The following is a 16,319-nucleotide window of genomic DNA, read 5'->3' as shown; positions in this document are numbered from 1 at the left end:
CTAGATGTTCCCACTTGTACTTCCCCAGGCGCTTATTACAGTGCTCTGCACACAGTAAGTGCTCAATAAATATGAATGAATGAATGAATGGGTTGGGACTAAGCTACCCAAGCGCTTAGTCCAGTGCTCTGCACACAGTAAGCGCTCAATAAATTCATTCATTCAATTGTATTTATTGAGCGCTTACTGTGTGCAGAGCACTGTACTAAGTGCTTGGGAAGTCCAAGTTGGCAACATATGGAGACGGTCCCTACCCAACAACGGGCTCACAGCCTAGAAGGGGGAGACAGATAACAAAACAAAACATATTAACAAAATAAAATAACTAGAATAAGTATGTACAAATAAAATTGTTAAGCGCTTACTACGTGCCAAGCACTGTCCTAATAATAATAATAATAATGGCATTTATTAAGCACTATGTGCAAAGCACCGTACTAAGCGCTGGGGAGGTCACAAGGTGATCAGGTTGTCCCATGGGGGAATGAATGAATGAACAGTTGTTTGCACATAGTAAATGCTTAATAAATGCCATTATTATTATTATTACTATTATTATGGTATTTGTTAAGCACTTACTGTGTGTCCGACACTGTACTAAGCGCCGGGGTAGATACAAGCTAATCAGGTTGAACACAGTCCCTTCCCCACAGGGGGCTCACAGTCTTAATCAATCAATCAATCAATTGTATAAATACGTATAAATACGACTGAATGAACGAATGAACAAAACACGTGGACAGGTGTCAAGTGAAAGAATTTGAATTTCTTTCAATTTCTAGGCACTTTCTGCATCACCTATGCAGTTAGAGAAGCAGCGTGGCTCTGTGGAAAGAGCCCGGGCTTTGGAGTCCGAGGTCATGGGTTCAAATCCCCGCTCCGCCAATTACCAGCTTGGTGACTTTGGGCAAGTCGCCTCACTTCTCTGGGCCTCAGGTCCCTGGAAAATGGGGATTAAAGCTGTGAGCCCGCCATGGGCCAACCTGATCACCTTGTAACCTCCCCAGTGCTTAGAACAGCAATCAATCGTATTTATTGAGCACTTACTGTGTGCAGAGCACTGTACTAAGTGCTTGGGAAGTACAAGTTGGCAACATATAGAGACAGTCCCTACCCAACAGTGGGCTCACAGTCTAAAAGAGTGGGCTCACAGTCTAACAGCACATAGTAAGCGCTTAACAAATGTCATCGTTATTCAATCAATCGTATTTATTGAGCACTTACTGTGTGCACAGCACTGTACTAAGCGCTTGGGAAGTACAAATTGGCAACATCTAGAGACAGTCCCTACCCAACAGTGGGCTCACAGTCTAACAGCATATAGTAAGCGCTTAACAAATCCCATCGTTATTCAATCAATCAATCGTATTTATTGAGCGCTTACTGTGTGCAGAGCACTGTACTAGACAAGAGACTGTACTGTACTGTACAAGAGAAGCAGTGTGGCTCAGTGGAAAGAGCCCGGGCTTTGGAGTCAGAGGTCAGGGGTTTTAATTCCGGTTCTTCCATGTGTCTGCTGTGTGACCTTGGGCAAGTCACTTAACTTCTCTGAGCCTCAGTTACCTCATCTGTAAAATGGGGATTAAGACTGTGAACCCCACGTGGGACAACCTGATCACTTTGTATCCCCCCCAAGCGCTTAGAACAGTGCTTTGCACATAGTAAGCACTTAACAAATGCCAACATTATTACTATTATTCTTACTAAGCGCTTGGGAAGTCCAAGTTGGCAACATTTAGAGACAGTCCCTATCCAACAGTGGGCTCACAGTCTAAAAGGGGGAGACGGAGAACAAAACCAAACATACGAACAAAATAAAATAAATAGAATAGATATCAATCAATCAATCGTATTTATTGAGCGCTTACTGTGTGCAGAGCACTGGACTAAGCGCTTGGGAAGTACAAGTTGGCAACATAGAGAGATAGTCCCTCATCATCATCATCATCAATTGTATTTATTGAGTGCTTACTGTGTGCAGAGCACTGTACTAAGCGCTTGGGAAGTACAAGTTGGCAACATATAGAGACGGTTCCTACCCAACAGTGGGCTCACAGTCTAGAAGGGGGAGACAGAGAACAAAACCAAACATATTAACAAAATAAAATAAATAGAATAGATATGTACAGGTAAAATAAATAAATAAATAGAGTAATAAATATGTACAAACATATATACATATATACAGGTGCTGTGGGGAAGGGTAGGAGGTAAGATGGGGGGATGGAGAAGGGGAGGAGGGGGAGAGGAAGGTCCCTACCCAACAGTGGGCTCACAGTCTAAAAGGGGGAGACAGAGAACAAAACCAAACATACTAACAAAATAAAATAAATACAATAGATATGTACAAGTAAAATAAATCAATCAATCGAGTAATAAATATGTACAAACACATATCCATATATACAGGTGCTGTGGGGAAGGGAAGGAGGTAAGATGGGGGGATGGAGAGGGGGAGGAGGGGGAGAGGAAGGTCCCTACCCAACAGCGGGCTCACAGTCTAAAAGGGGGAGACAGAGAACAAAACCAAACATACTAACAAAATAAAATAAATAGAATAGATATGTACAAGTAAAATAAATCAATCAATAAATAGAGTAATAAATATGTACAAATATATATACATATATACAGGTGCTGTGGGGAAAGGAAGGAGGTAAGATGGGGGGGATGGAGAGGGGGAGGAGGGGGAGAGGAAGGTCCCTACCCAACAGTGGGCTCACAGTCTAAAAGGGGGAGACAAAGAACAAAACCAAACGTACTAACAAAATAAAATAGAATAGATATGTACAAGTAAAATAAATCAATAGAGTAATAAATATGAACAGACATATATCCATACATACAGGTGCTGTGGGGAAGGGAAGGAGGTAAGACGGGGGAGATGGAGAGGGGGAGAGGAAGGTCCCTACCCAACAGTGGGCTCACAGTCTAAAAGGGGGAGACAGAGAACAAAACCAAACATACTAACAAAATAAAATAAATAGAACAGATATGTACAAGTAAAATAAATCAACAGAGTAATAAATATGTACAGACATATATCCATATATACAGGTGCTGTGGGGAAGGGAAGGAGGTAAGATGGGGGAGATGGAGAGGGGGACGAGGGGGAGAGGAAGGAAGGGGCTCAGTCTGGGAAGGCCTCCTGGAGGAGGTGAGCTCTCAGTAGGGCCTTGAGCCCACGGACACCCCTCGGGTTCGCACACGGGCCCGTGCCCACGGACGGCGACGGAGAGGAGGGGATGCCGAGGGTACCTCGGTTTCCCCGGTGGGCTCACGCGAGGATGGGGAGAGCAGGATGGAGGTGGAGGGGAGCCGCGCGTGGACCCCCCAAATCCCGGGGGGAGGCCCGTGTACCTGAGGTCCCCCGTGTGCTTGCGCATGTGTACGCTGAGGTAATGCTTCCACTTGGTGACGTAGCCGCAGTCGCTGCACATGTAGTCCTTGGCGCTGGAGTGGGTCAGCATGTGCTTTGACAGGTAGCTCACGTCCCGGCACGTGAAGTCGCACTGCTTACACTTGTGGGGTTTCTCTCCTGCGGGGGCGGGGGGATCCCCGGGGTCATCATCATCATCATCAATCGTATTTATTGAGCGCTTACTGTGTGCAGAGCACTGGACTAAGCGCTTGGGAAGTCCAAGTTGGCAACATCTAGAGACGGTCCCTACCCAAAAGTGGGCTCACAGTCCTTCGCCCCTATCCCCGGTCCCCGCGGGGCCCACACTTAACGTCTCTGAGCCTCAGTTCCCTCCCCACAGCACCTGTTTATATGTATGATTGTACATATTTATTACTCTATTTATAATAATAATAATAATAATAATGGCATTTGTTAAGCGCTTACTATGTGCAAAGCACTGTTCTAAGCACTGGGGAGGTTACAAGGTGATCAGGTTGTCCCATGGGGGGCTCACAGTCTTCATCCCAGCTCACCTCCTCCAGGAGGCCTTCCCAGACTGAGCCCCTTCCTTCCTCTCCCCCTCGTCCCCCTCTCCATCCCCCACATCTTACCTCCTTCCCTTCCCCACAGCACCTGCATATATGTATATGTTTGTACATATTTTTTACTCTATTTATTTATTTATTTATTTTATTTGTACATATCTATTCTATTTATTTTATTTTGTTAGTATGTTTGGTTTTGTTCTCTGTCTCCCCCTTTTAGACTGTGAGCCCACTGTTGTGTAGGGACTGTCTCTATGTGTTGCCAATTTGTACTTCCCAAGCTCTTAGTACAGTGCTCTGCACATAGTAAGCGCTCAATAAATACGATTGATGATGATGATGATGATGATTTATTTATTTATTTATTTTACTTGTACAGATCTATTCTATTTATTTTATTTTGTTAGTATGTTTGGTTTTGTTCTCTGTCTCCCCCTTTTAGACTGTGAGCCCACTGTTGGGTAGGGACTGTCTCTATATGTTGCCAATTTGTACTTCCCAAGCGCTTAGTACAGTGCTCTGCACATAGTAAGCGCTCAATAAATACGATTGATGATGATCCCCATTTGACAGATGAGGGAACTGAGGCTCAGAGAAGTGAAGTGACTGGCCCAAAGTCACACAGCTGACAATTGGCGGAGCCGGGGTTTGAACTCATGACCCCTGACTCCAAAGCCCGGGCTCTTGCCATGGAGCCACGCTGCTTCTTTATTTTACCTGTACATATCTATTCTATTTATTTTATTCTGTTAATATGTTTGGTTTTGTTCTCTGCCTCCCCCTGCTAGACTGTGAGCCCACTGTTGGGTAGGGACCGTCTCTAGATGTTGCCAACTTGGACTACCCAAGCGCTTAGTACAGTGCTCTGCACACAGTAAGCGCTCAATAAATACGATTGAATGATTGGACTAAACACTCTCCCTTCCCCACAGCACCTGTATATATGTATATATGATTGTACATATTTATTACTGTATTCATTTTACCTGTACATATCTATTCTATTTATTTTATTCTGTCAATATGTTTGGTTTTGTTCTCTGCCTCCCCCTGCTAGACTGTGAGCCCACTGTTGGGTAGGGACTGTCTCTAGATGTTGCCAACTTGGACTTCCCAAGCGCTTAGTACAGTGCTCTGCACACAGTAAGTGCTCAATAAATACAATTGATTGATTGATTGATCATCTGGAAAATGGGGATGAAAACTGTGAGCCCCACGTGGAACAACCTCACCACCTTGTATCAATCAATCGTATTTATTGAGCGCTGACTGTGTGCGGAGCACTGGACTAAGCGCTTGGGAAGTACAAGTTGGCAACATAGAGAGACGGTCCCTACCCAACAGTGGGCTCACTGTCTAAAAGGGGGAGACAGAGAACAAAATCAAACATACTAACAAAATGAAATAAATAGAATAGATATGTACAAGTAAAATAAATAGAGTAATAAATATGTACAAACATATATACAGGTGTATATTATATACAGGTGTATATTATATTACTATAATAATAGTAATAATGATGATAACTACAATTATTATGGGGCCAGCACGGTCCTAAGCACTGGGGTAAATACGAGTCAATCGGGTTGGACACGGTTCCCGTCCGACACGGGGCTCACACTCTTATCCCCCGTTTTCCAGATGAGGGAACTGAGGCCCAGAGAAGTGAAGTGACTTGCCCAAGGTCCCGTAGCAGACACGTCGGTCGTGCGGGGAAGAGAACCCAGGTCCTTCTGAGTCCCAATCAATCAATCAATCAATCGATCGTATTTATTGAGCACTTACTGTGTGCAGAGCACTGTACTAAGGCCCGGGTTCTAGCCACTAGGCCGTGGTGCTTACCCACTAAGAACCACAGCCCGTGGGGAGGGCAAGCTTGCATGGCTCAGTGGAAAGAGCCCGGGCTTTGGAGTCAGAGGTCATGGGTTCAAATCCCGGCTCCGCCAATTGTCAGCTGGGTGACGTTGGGCAAGTCACTTCACTTCTCCGGGCCTCAGTGACCTCATCTGGAAAATGGGGATGAAGGCTGGGAGCCCCCCCTGTGGGACAACCTGATCAATCAATCAATCGTATTTATTGAGCGCTTACTGTGTGCAGAGCACTGGACTAAGCGCTTGGGAAGTACAAGTTGGCAACACATAGAGACGGTCCCTACCCAACAGTGGGCTCACAGTCTAGAAGGGGGAGGCAGAGAACAAAACCAAACATATTAACAGAATAAAATAAATAGAATGGATAGGTACAGGTAAAATAAATAGAGTAATAAATATGTACAATCATATATACATATATACAGGTGCTGTGGGGAAGGGAGAGCGTTTAGTCCAGTGCTCCCCTCTCTGACTGAGGGGACCCAGGAGAACCTGGAGGCCTCGCTGGGCGTCCCTCTCCCTCCCACATAAGTCTCATCTCCTCCAAGAAGCCTCACCTTGTAACCTCCCCAGCTCTTAGAACAGTGCTTTGCACATAGTAAGCGCTTAATATGAAGCAGCCTGGCTCAGTGGAAAGAGCCCGGGCTTTGGAGTCGGAGGTCAGGGGTTCAAATCCCGACTCTGCCGACTGTCAGCTGGGTGACTTTGGGTAAGTCACTTCACTTCTCTGGGCCTCAGTCACCTCATCTGGAAAATGGGGATTAAGACTGTGAGCCCCACGGGGGACAACCTGATCACCTTGTAACTTCCCCAGAGCTTAGAACAGTGCTTTGCACATAGTGAGTGCTTAATAAGTGCACTTATTATTATTATTAATAATAATAAATGCCATTATTCCTCCAGGCTCGCATTTCCTCCTGCCTTCAGGACATCTCCATCTGGATGTCCGCCCGCCACCTAAAGCTCAACATGTCGAAGACTGAGCTCCTTGTCTTCCCTCCCAAACCTTGTCCTCTCCCTGACTTTCCCATCTCTGTTGACGGCACTACCATCCTTCCCGTCTCACAAGCCCGCAACCTTGGTGTCATCCTCGACTCCGCTCTCTCGTTCACCCCTCACATCCAAGCCGTCACCAAAACCTGCCGGTCTCAGCTCCGTAACATTGCCAAGATCCGGCCTTTCCTCTCCATCCCAACCGCTACCCTGCTCATTCAAGCTCTCCTCCTATCCCGTCTGGACTACTGCACCAGCCTTCTCTCTGATCTCCCATCCTCGTGTCTCTCTCCACTTCAATCCACACTTCATGCTGCTGCCTGGATTATCTTTGTCCAGAAACGCTCTGGACATATTACTCCCCTCCTCAAAAACCTCCAGTGGCTACCAATCAATCTGCGCATCAGGCAGAAACTCCTCACCCTGGGCTTCCAGGCTGTCCATCCATCCCCTGGCCCCCTCCTCCCTCACCTCCCTTCTCTCCTTGTCCAGCCCAGCCCGCGTCCTCCGCTCCTCCACCGCTAATCTCCTCACTGTACCTCGTTCTCGCCTGTCCCGCCATCGACCCCCGGCCCATGTCCTCCCCCGGGCCTGGGATGCCCCCAATCCCTCTGCCCCTCCGCCAAGCTAGCTCTCTTCCTCCCTTCAAGGCCCTGCTGAGAGCTCACCTCCTCCAGGAGGCCTTCCCAGACTGAGCCCCTTCCTTCCTCTCACCCTCGTCCCCCTCTCCATCCCCCCATCTTACCTCCTTCCCTTCCCCACAGCACCTGTATATATGTATATATGGTTGCACATATTTATTACTCTATTTATTTATTTATTTATTTATTTTACTTGTACATTTCTATCCTATTTATTTTATTTTGTTGGTATGTTTGGTTTTGTTCTCTGTCTCCCCCTTTTAGACTGTGAGCCCACTGTTGGGTAGGGACTGTCTATATGTGTTGCCAATTTGTACTTCCCAAGCGCTTAGTACAGTGCTCTGCACATAGTAAGCGCTCAATAAATACGATTGATTGATTGATTGATTATTATTATTATTATTATTATTATTAAATGGCTTTAAAGGCCTGCCTTCTGATTTAATTCAGGCCCACTGGAAGATGGAACAAAACGCTCAGGGGACACCCGACTGTCCGCTGCCTTCGAACACGCCCATGTCTCCCCCGTCCTGAAAAAACCCCCTCCCCTAGCCCCCGGCTTCCTCCGATTATCGCTCCATCTCCCCCCGGCCCTTTCCCCTCCCAACTCCTTGAGCGAGTCGTCTGCACCCGCTGTCTCAAATTCCTCTTCCCGACCCCCTCCAATCTGGCTTCGGCCCCCTTCACTTCGCAGAAACCGTCCCCTCAAAGGTCCCCGATGATCTCCTCCTTTGCCAACTCCATCCTAATTCTCCTCGACCTCTCAGCTGCCTTTGACACTGAGAACCACCCCCTTCTCCTGGAATCCTTATCCAACCTTGGCTTCCCGGACTCCGTCCTCTCCCGGTTCTCCTCTTATCTCTCCGGCCGTTCATTCTGGGTCTCCTTCAGCGCTCGCCCCCCATTCCCTGTGGGAGTCCCTCAGGGGTCAGCTCTGGGTCCCCTCCTATTCTCCACCTACACTCACTCCCTTGGAGAACTCATTCGCTCCCACGGCTTCAACTACCATCTCCATGACGATGACCCCCAAATCTCCATCTCCTCCCCTGATCCTTCTCCCTCCTTCCAGGCTGGCATCTCCTCCCGCCTTCAAGACATCTCTACTTGGCTGTCCTCCTGTCCCCTTAAACCTAACATGTCCCAAACCGAGCTCCTCATCTTCCCACCCCCATCCTCTCCCTGACTTTCCCGTCACTGTAGACGGCACCACCATCCTTCCCGTCTCACGAGCCCGTAACCTTGGCGTTATCCTCGACTCCTCTCTCCTATTCAACCCACATATCCAATCCGTCACCAAGTCCTTTCGGTCCCATCTTCACAACATCGCTACAATCCGTCCTTTCCTCTCCATCCAAACTGCTACCACGTTAATCCAATCCCTCATCCTATCCTGCCTAGATTAATTACTGCATCAGAGAAGCAGTGTGGCTCGGTGGAAAGAGCCCGGGCTTTGGAGTCAGAGGTCGTGGGTTCAAATCCCGGCCCCGCCAATTGTCAGCTGTGTGACTTTGGGCAAGTCACTTAACTTCTCTGTGCCTCAGTTACCTCATCTGTAAAATGGGGATTAAGACTGTGAGCCCCCCGTGGGACAACATGATCACCTTGTAACCTCCCCAGCGCTTAGAATGGTGCTTTACACATAGTAAGCGCTTAACAAATGCCATCATTATTATTATTATTATTATTATCAGACTCCTTGCTGACCTCCCCTCTCCGGTCCATACTTCACTAATATGCTTTGTTTTGTTCTCCGTCTCCCCCTTCTAGACTGTGAGCCCACTGTTGGGTAGGGGCCGTCTCCATATGTTGCCAACTTGGACTTCCCAAGCGCTTAGTACAGTGCTCTGCACACAGTAAGCGCTCAATAAATAAATGAATGAATACCCGGATCATTTTTCTACAGAAACGTTCAGGACACGTCAGCCCCCTCCTCAAAAATCAACAGTGGTCACCCATCCGCCTGCGTATCAAACAAAAACTCCTCACCATTGGCTTTATAAAGCTGTCCCCTCGCCCCCTCCTACCTCTCCTCCAACTGTGATCACCTGTCTACCTGTTTTGTTTTGTTGTCTGTCTCCCCCTTCTAGACCGCGAGCCCGTTGTTGGGTAGGGACCGTATCTGTTGCCAAATTGTACTTTCCAAATGCTCAGTTCAGTGCTCTGCACACAGTAAGCGCTCAATAAATACGACTGAATGAACGAATGAACCTCCCTTCTCTCCTTCTATAACTCAGCCCACACAGACCACTCCTCTGCTGCCGCTCACCTCCTCACTGGGCCTCCAGCTCGCCTGTCCCGCCGTCGACCCCCGGCCCACGTCCTGCCTCTGGCCTGGAATGCCCTCCCTCCTCAAATCCCACAGACAATCACTCTTTCCCCCATCCAAGCCTTATCGAAGGCTCATCTCCTCCAAGAGGCCTTCCCAGACTTTCCTCATCTCCCACTACCTTTTGTGACACCTTGACTCATTCCCTTTCCTCTTCCCTCCTCTCCCTGCCCCACACTACTTATGTCTATATCCGTCCTTTTATTTATTTCTATTGATGTCCATTTATTTTTACTGATGTCTGTCTCCCCCCTCTAGACTCACAACGAGCAGGGACGGTCACTCTCCATTGCTGTATTGTACTTCCCCAAGGGCTTAGTACAGTGCTCTGCACACAGTAAGTGCTTAATGAATATGACAATGAATGAATGAATGAGGGAGGGAGAGATGGGAAGAAAGGGAGAGGAGGTGAGGGGGGGGGAAGAAAGGGGGTGGAGGAAGACAGAGAAGGGGGAAGGGGAGAGGAGGAGAGGGAGAGAGGGGAAGAAAGGGAGAGGAGGAGAGGGAGAGAGGGGAAGAAAGGGAGAGGAGGAGAGAGAGAAGGGAAGAAAGGGAGAGGAGGGAGAGGGAGAGAGGGGAAGAAGGAGTGGAGGAAGAGAGAGAGAGAAAGAGGGAAAAGGGAAGAGGAGGAGAGGGAGACAGGGGAAGAAAGGAAGAGGAGGAGAAGGAGAGAGGGGAAGGAAGGCAGAGGAGGAGAGGGAGAGAGGGGAAGAAAGGGAGAGGAGGGAGAGGGAGAGGGGAAGAGGAGGAGAGAGAGGGGAAAGGGAAGAGGAGGAGAGGGAGCGAGGGGAAGAAAGGAAGAGGAGGAGAGAGACAGAAGGGAAGAAAGGGAGAGGAGGGAGAGGGAGAGAGGGGAAGAAAGGGAGTGGAGGAAGGGAGAGAGAGGGGAAAGGGAAGAAGAGGAGAGGGAGACGGGGAAGAATGGAAGAGGAGGACAAGGAGAGAGGGGAAGGAAGGCAGAGGAGGACAGGGAGAGGTGAAGGAAGACAGAGGACAGGGAGAGAGGGGAAGAAAGGGAGAGGAAGGAGAGGGAGAGGGGAAGAAAGGGAGTGGAGGAAGAGACAGAGAGAGGGGAAAGGGGAGAGGAGGAGAGGGAGAGAGGGGAAGGAAGGCAGAGGAGGAGAGGGAGAGAGGGGAAGAAAGGGAAGAGAAGGAGAGAGAGGGGAAAGGGAAGAGGAGGAGAGAGAGAGGGGAAGGAAGGCAGAGGAGGACAGGGAGAGAGGGGAAGGAAGGCAGAGGAGGAGACGGAGAGAAGGGAAGAAAGGGAGAGGAGGGAGAGGGAGAGAGGGGAAGAAAGGGAAGAGGAGGAGAGGGAGGGGGAGGAAATGGAAGAGAGGAAGAAGGGAAGATGAGAGAGGGAAAGAAGGGGAAGAGAGGGAGAGGTAAAGGGAAGAAGGGAAAAAGAGGAAGGCAGAGAGGGGAAGAGAGAAAAGAGGAGATGGAGAGGAGGAGAAAGAAAGGAGGAGAGGGAGAGAGGGGAAGAAAGGGTAGAGGAGGGAGTGAGGGAATGAAAGGGAGAAGAGAGAGGGGAAGAAAGGGTAGAGGAGGGAGTGAGGGAATGAAAGGGAGATGAGAGGGGAAGAAGGGAAGAGGAGGAGAGGGAGGGGAAATACGGGAAAGAGAGGGAGGAGAAAGGGGAAGAAGGGAAAGAGGAGGAGAGGGAGAAGAAGGGGAGAGAGGGGAAGCACGGAAGGGGGGTGAGGGACGGAGGGAGCTGCGGGTCCGGCGGGCAGCCGTGCCCGAGCGCGGGGGGGGGGACACACTGACCAGTGTGCAGCAGGGTGTGGCGGGCCAGGGCTCTCTTGTGGGCGGTGGCGAAGGGGCAGTCGGGGCAGCGGTGGATCTTCTCGTGGGCGTGCAGCTGGCCCACGTGGTCCTGGAAGGCCACGGGGTTGAAGGTGGCGAAGGGGCAGTAGGCGCAGCGCAGCTCCTCGGCCCCGGGGTGGCCCTGGCGGGCGTGGCGGCCGAAGGCCTGCTTGTTGGAGCAGGCGAAGTCGCAGTGCGGGCAGTGGAAGGCCAGGTGGCTCTTGCGGTGGGCCTCCATGGCTTCGGCCGTGGCGAACAGCAGCGGGCAGGCGTGGTGGCGGCAGCCCACGGGGCGGGCGGCGCCGTGGGCCTCCCGCAAGTGGCGGCCCAGGGCCCGGCGGTCGGGCGCCGTGTGGGCGCAGCCCTCCCGGGAGCAGGGCAGCGGGGCCGGCCGGGCCGCGGCGTGGGCCTTGAGGTGCTCCTTCAGGGCCCGGCCGAGGCGGAACTCCTGCTGGCACACGGGGCAGGCGAAGGGGGCCGCGGCGGTGGCGTCGGCGGCGGCGTCGCCCCCGTGCAGGCTGCCCATGTGGCGGCGGAGGGCGGCGGGCTCCACGGCGCTGTAGCGGCACAGCGGGCAGCGGTGGGCCTTCTGGCCCCGCTCCCGCCGCAGGTGGAGGCGCAGCTTGCTGCGGCTGGTGAAGAAGCGGGCGCAGTGCGGGCACTGCAGGCTGGGGTCCGGGAAGTGCAGCCGCAGGTGCTCCGCCAGGTGCGCCCGCTTCTTGAAGCGCCGCTGGCACTCCGGGCACACGGGGCCCCGCGGCGGGGCCGACGGGACCTCCGGCGGCGGGCCTGCGGGGAGACGAGGGCGGAGGGGTCGGCCACCTCCCCCCGGGGAGGACGGGGCAGAGGGCCCGGGCGCATTCATTCATTCCGTCGTATCTGTTGAGCGCTTACTGTGTGCAGAGCACTGGACTAAGCGCTTGGGAATCAATCATTCAAGCAACCGTATTTATTGAGTGCTTACTGTGGGCAGAGCACTGGACTAAGCGCTTGGGAATCAATCAGTCATATTTAATGAGTGCTTACTGTGTGCAGAGCACTGGACTAAGCACTTGGGAATCAATCACTCAATCAATCGTATTCATTGAGCGCTTACTGTGTGCACAGCACTGGACGAAGCGCTTGGGAATCAATCACTCAATCAATCGTATTTATTGAACGCTTACTGTGTGCAGAGCACTGGACTTAGCACTTGGGAATCAATCACTCAATAAACCATATTTATTGAGCACTTACTGTGTGCAGAGCACTGGACTAAGCGCTTGGGAATCAATCAATCACTCGTATTTATTGAGCACTTACTGTGTGCAGAGCACTGGACTAAGCACTTGGGAATCAATCAATCGTATTTATTGCACTGTGCAGAGCACTGGACTAAGCGCTTGGGAATCAATCAATCAATCGTATTTATTGAGCGCTTACTGTGTGCAGAGCACTGGACTAAGCACTTGGGAATCAATCACTCAATCAACTGTATTTATTGAGCGCTTACTGTGTGCAGAGCACTGGACTAAGCGCTTGGGAATCAATCAATCAATCATATTTATTGAGTGCTGTGTGCAGAGCACTGGACTAAGCGCTTGGGAATCAATCAATCAACTGTGTTTATTGAGCGCTTACTGTGTGCAGAGCACTGGACTAAGTGCTTGGGAATCAATCAATCAATCGTATTTTTGAGCACTTACTGTGCGCAGAGCACTGGACTAAGCGCTTGGGAATCAATCAATCAATCGTATTTATTGAGCGCTTACTGTGTGCAGAGCACTGGACTAAGCTCTTGGGAATCAATCAATCGTGTTTATTGAGCGCTTACTGTGTGCAGAGCCCTGGACTAAGCATTTGGGAATCAATCAATCAATCGTATTTATTGAGCACTTACTGTGTGCAGAGCACTGGACTAAGCGCTTGGGAATCAATCAATCATATTTACTGAGCACTTACTGTGTGCAGAGCACTGGACTATGTGCTTGGGAATCAATCACTCAATCAATCGTATTCATTGAGCGCTTACTGTGTGCAGAGCACTGGACTAAGCACTTGGGAATCAATCACTCAATCAATCGTATTTATTGAGCGCTTACTGTGTGCACAGCACTGGACTAAGCGCTTGGGAATCAATCATTCAATCAACTGTATTTATTGAGCGCTTACTGTGTGCAGAGCACTGGACTAAGCGCTTGGGAATCAATCAATCAATCAATCGTATTTATTGAGCGCTTACTGTGTGCAGAGCACCGGACTAAGCGCTTGGGAAGGACAAGTTGGCAACATCTAGAGACGGTCCCTACCCAACAGCGGGCTCACAGTCTAGCAGGGGGAGGCAGAGAACAGAACCAAACATACTAACAAAATAAAATAAATAGAATAGATAGGTACAAGTAAAATAAATAAATAGAGTAACAAATATGTACAAGCACATATACATATAAACAGGTGCTGTGGGGAAGGGAAGGAGGTAAGATGGGGGGGATGGAGAGGGGGACGAGGCGGAGAGGAAGGAAGGGGCTCAGTCTGGCGCATTTATTGAGCGCTTACTGTTGGCAGAGCACTGGATGAAGCGCTTGGGAATCAATCACTCAATCAATCGTATTTACTGAGCGCTTATTGTGTGCAGAGCACTGGAAGAAGCGCTTGGGAATCAATCACTCAATCAATCGTATTTATTGAGCGCTTACTGTGTGCAGAGCACTGGACTAAGCGCTTGGGAATCAATCAATCAATTGTATTTATTGAGCGCTTATTGTGTGCAGAGCACTGGACTAAGCACTTGGGAATCACTCAATCAATCGTATTTATTGAGCGCTTACTGTGTGCAGAGCACTGGACTAAGCGCTTGGGAATCAATCATTCAATCAACCGTATTTATTGAGCGCTTACTGTGTGCAGAGCACTGGACTAAGCGCTTGGGAATCAATCAATCAATCGTATTTATTGAGCGCTTACTGTGTGCAGAGCACTGGACTAGGTGCTTGGGAAGTCCAAGTTGGCAACAGATAGAGACGGTCCCTACCCAACAGCGGGCTCACAGGCTAGAAGGGGGAGACAGACAACAAAACCAAACATATTAACAAAATAAAATAGAATAGATAGGTACAGGTAAAATAAATGAATAAATAAATAGAGTAACAAATCTGCACAAACATATATACATATAAACAGGTACTGTGGGGAAGGGAAGGAGGTAAGATGGGGGGGATGGAGAGGGGGACGAGGGGGAGAGGAAGTAAGGGGTTCAGTCTGGGGCATTTATTGAGCGCTTACTGTGTGCAGAGCACTGGACTAAGCGCTTGGGAATCAATCAATCGTGTTTATTGAGCGCTTACTGTGTGCAGAGCACTGGACTAAGCGCTTGGGAATCAATCAATCAATCAACTGTATTTATTGAGCGCTTACTGTGTGCAGAGCACTGGACTAAGAGCTTGGGAATCAATCAATTGTATTTATTGAGCGCATACTGTGTGCAGAGCACTGGACTAAGCACTTGGGAATCAATCACTCAATCGTATTTATTGGGCGCTTACTGTGTGCAGAGCACTGGACTAAGCGCTTGGGAATCAATCAATCAATCATATTTATTGAGCGCTTACTGTGTGCAGAGCACTGGACTAAGTGCTTGGGAAGTCCAAGTTGGCAACATCTAGAGACGGTCCCTACCCAACAATCAATCAATCATATTTCTTGAGCACTTACTGTGTGCAGAGCATTGGACTAAGCGCTTGGGAAGTCCAAGTTGGCAACATCTAGAGACGGTCCCTACCCAACAATCATCAATCAATCAATCGTATTTATTGAGCGCTTACTGTATGCAGAGCACTGGACTAAGCGCTTGGGAAGTCCAAGATGGCAACATCTAGAGACGGTCCCTACCCAACAATCAATCAATCGTATTTATTGAGCGCTTACTGTGTGCAGAGCACTGGACTAAGCGCTTGGGAAGTCCAAGTTGGCAACATCTAGAGATGGTCCCTACCCAACAATCAATCAATCAATCGTATTTATTGAGCGCTTACTGTGTGCAGAGCACTGGACTAAGCGCTTGGGAATCAATCAATCGTATTGAGCGCTTACTGTGTGCACAGCACTGGACTAAGCGCTTGGGAATCAATCAATCAATTGTATTTATTGAGCGCTTACTGTGTGCAGAGCACTGGACTAAGTGCTTGGGAATCAATCAATCAATCATATTTATTGAGCGCTTACTGTGTGCAGAGCACTGGACTAAGCGCTTGGGAAGTCCAAGTTGGCAACATCTAGAGACGGTCCCTACCCAACAATCAATCAATCAATCGTATTTATTGAGTGCTTACCGTGTGCAGAGCACTGGACTAAGCGCTTGGGAGGTCCAAGATGGCAACATCTAGAGACGGTCCCTACCCAACAATCAATCAATCATATTTATTGAGCGCTCACTGTGTGCAGAGCACTGGACTAAGCGCTTGGGAAGTCCAAGTGGGCTCACAGTCCAGAACAAGGATATAACAGACCCGTTCCCAGCCCCCGTCCAGCTTGCGGCGCAGAAGGGCGGGCGAGACTCCCTGGGCCTCAGTTCCCTCATCTGTAAAATGGGGACGAAGACTGTGAGCGCCCCCCCCGTGGGACAACCTGATCACCTTGTAACCTCCCCAGCGCTTAGAACAGTGCTTGGCACATAGTAAGCGCTTAATAAATGGCATCAGTATTATTATTATTACCTTGGCACGGAGATCCCTGGGCTTCCTGGTGCTTCCCGCC

At 49.6% G+C, this 16,319-nt stretch overlaps 1 protein-coding gene across 1 annotated transcript in view; it reads right to left on the bottom strand.

Moving 5' to 3' along the window:
• Positions 1–12,453, bottom strand: part of ZNF142 (zinc finger protein 142) — a 33,902-nt gene extending 21,449 nt beyond the window's left edge. Inside the window, exons 1-2 of the mRNA XM_038754649.1 lie at positions 11,550–12,453; positions 3,361–3,538 (exon numbers count right to left, since the gene is read on the bottom strand). Coding sequence (XP_038610577.1) covers positions 3,361–3,538; positions 11,550–12,453 — 1,082 coding nt within the window. The remainder of the gene's footprint in view (positions 1–3,360; positions 3,539–11,549) is intronic.
• Positions 12,454–16,319: the final 3,866 nt, after the last annotated feature.

Source organism: Tachyglossus aculeatus, chromosome 1, assembly GCF_015852505.1.
Source record: "Tachyglossus aculeatus isolate mTacAcu1 chromosome 1, mTacAcu1.pri, whole genome shotgun sequence".
Classification (NCBI taxonomy): Eukaryota; Metazoa; Chordata; class Mammalia; order Monotremata; family Tachyglossidae; genus Tachyglossus; species Tachyglossus aculeatus.
This window is presented reverse-complemented; position numbering and strand designations above follow the sequence as displayed.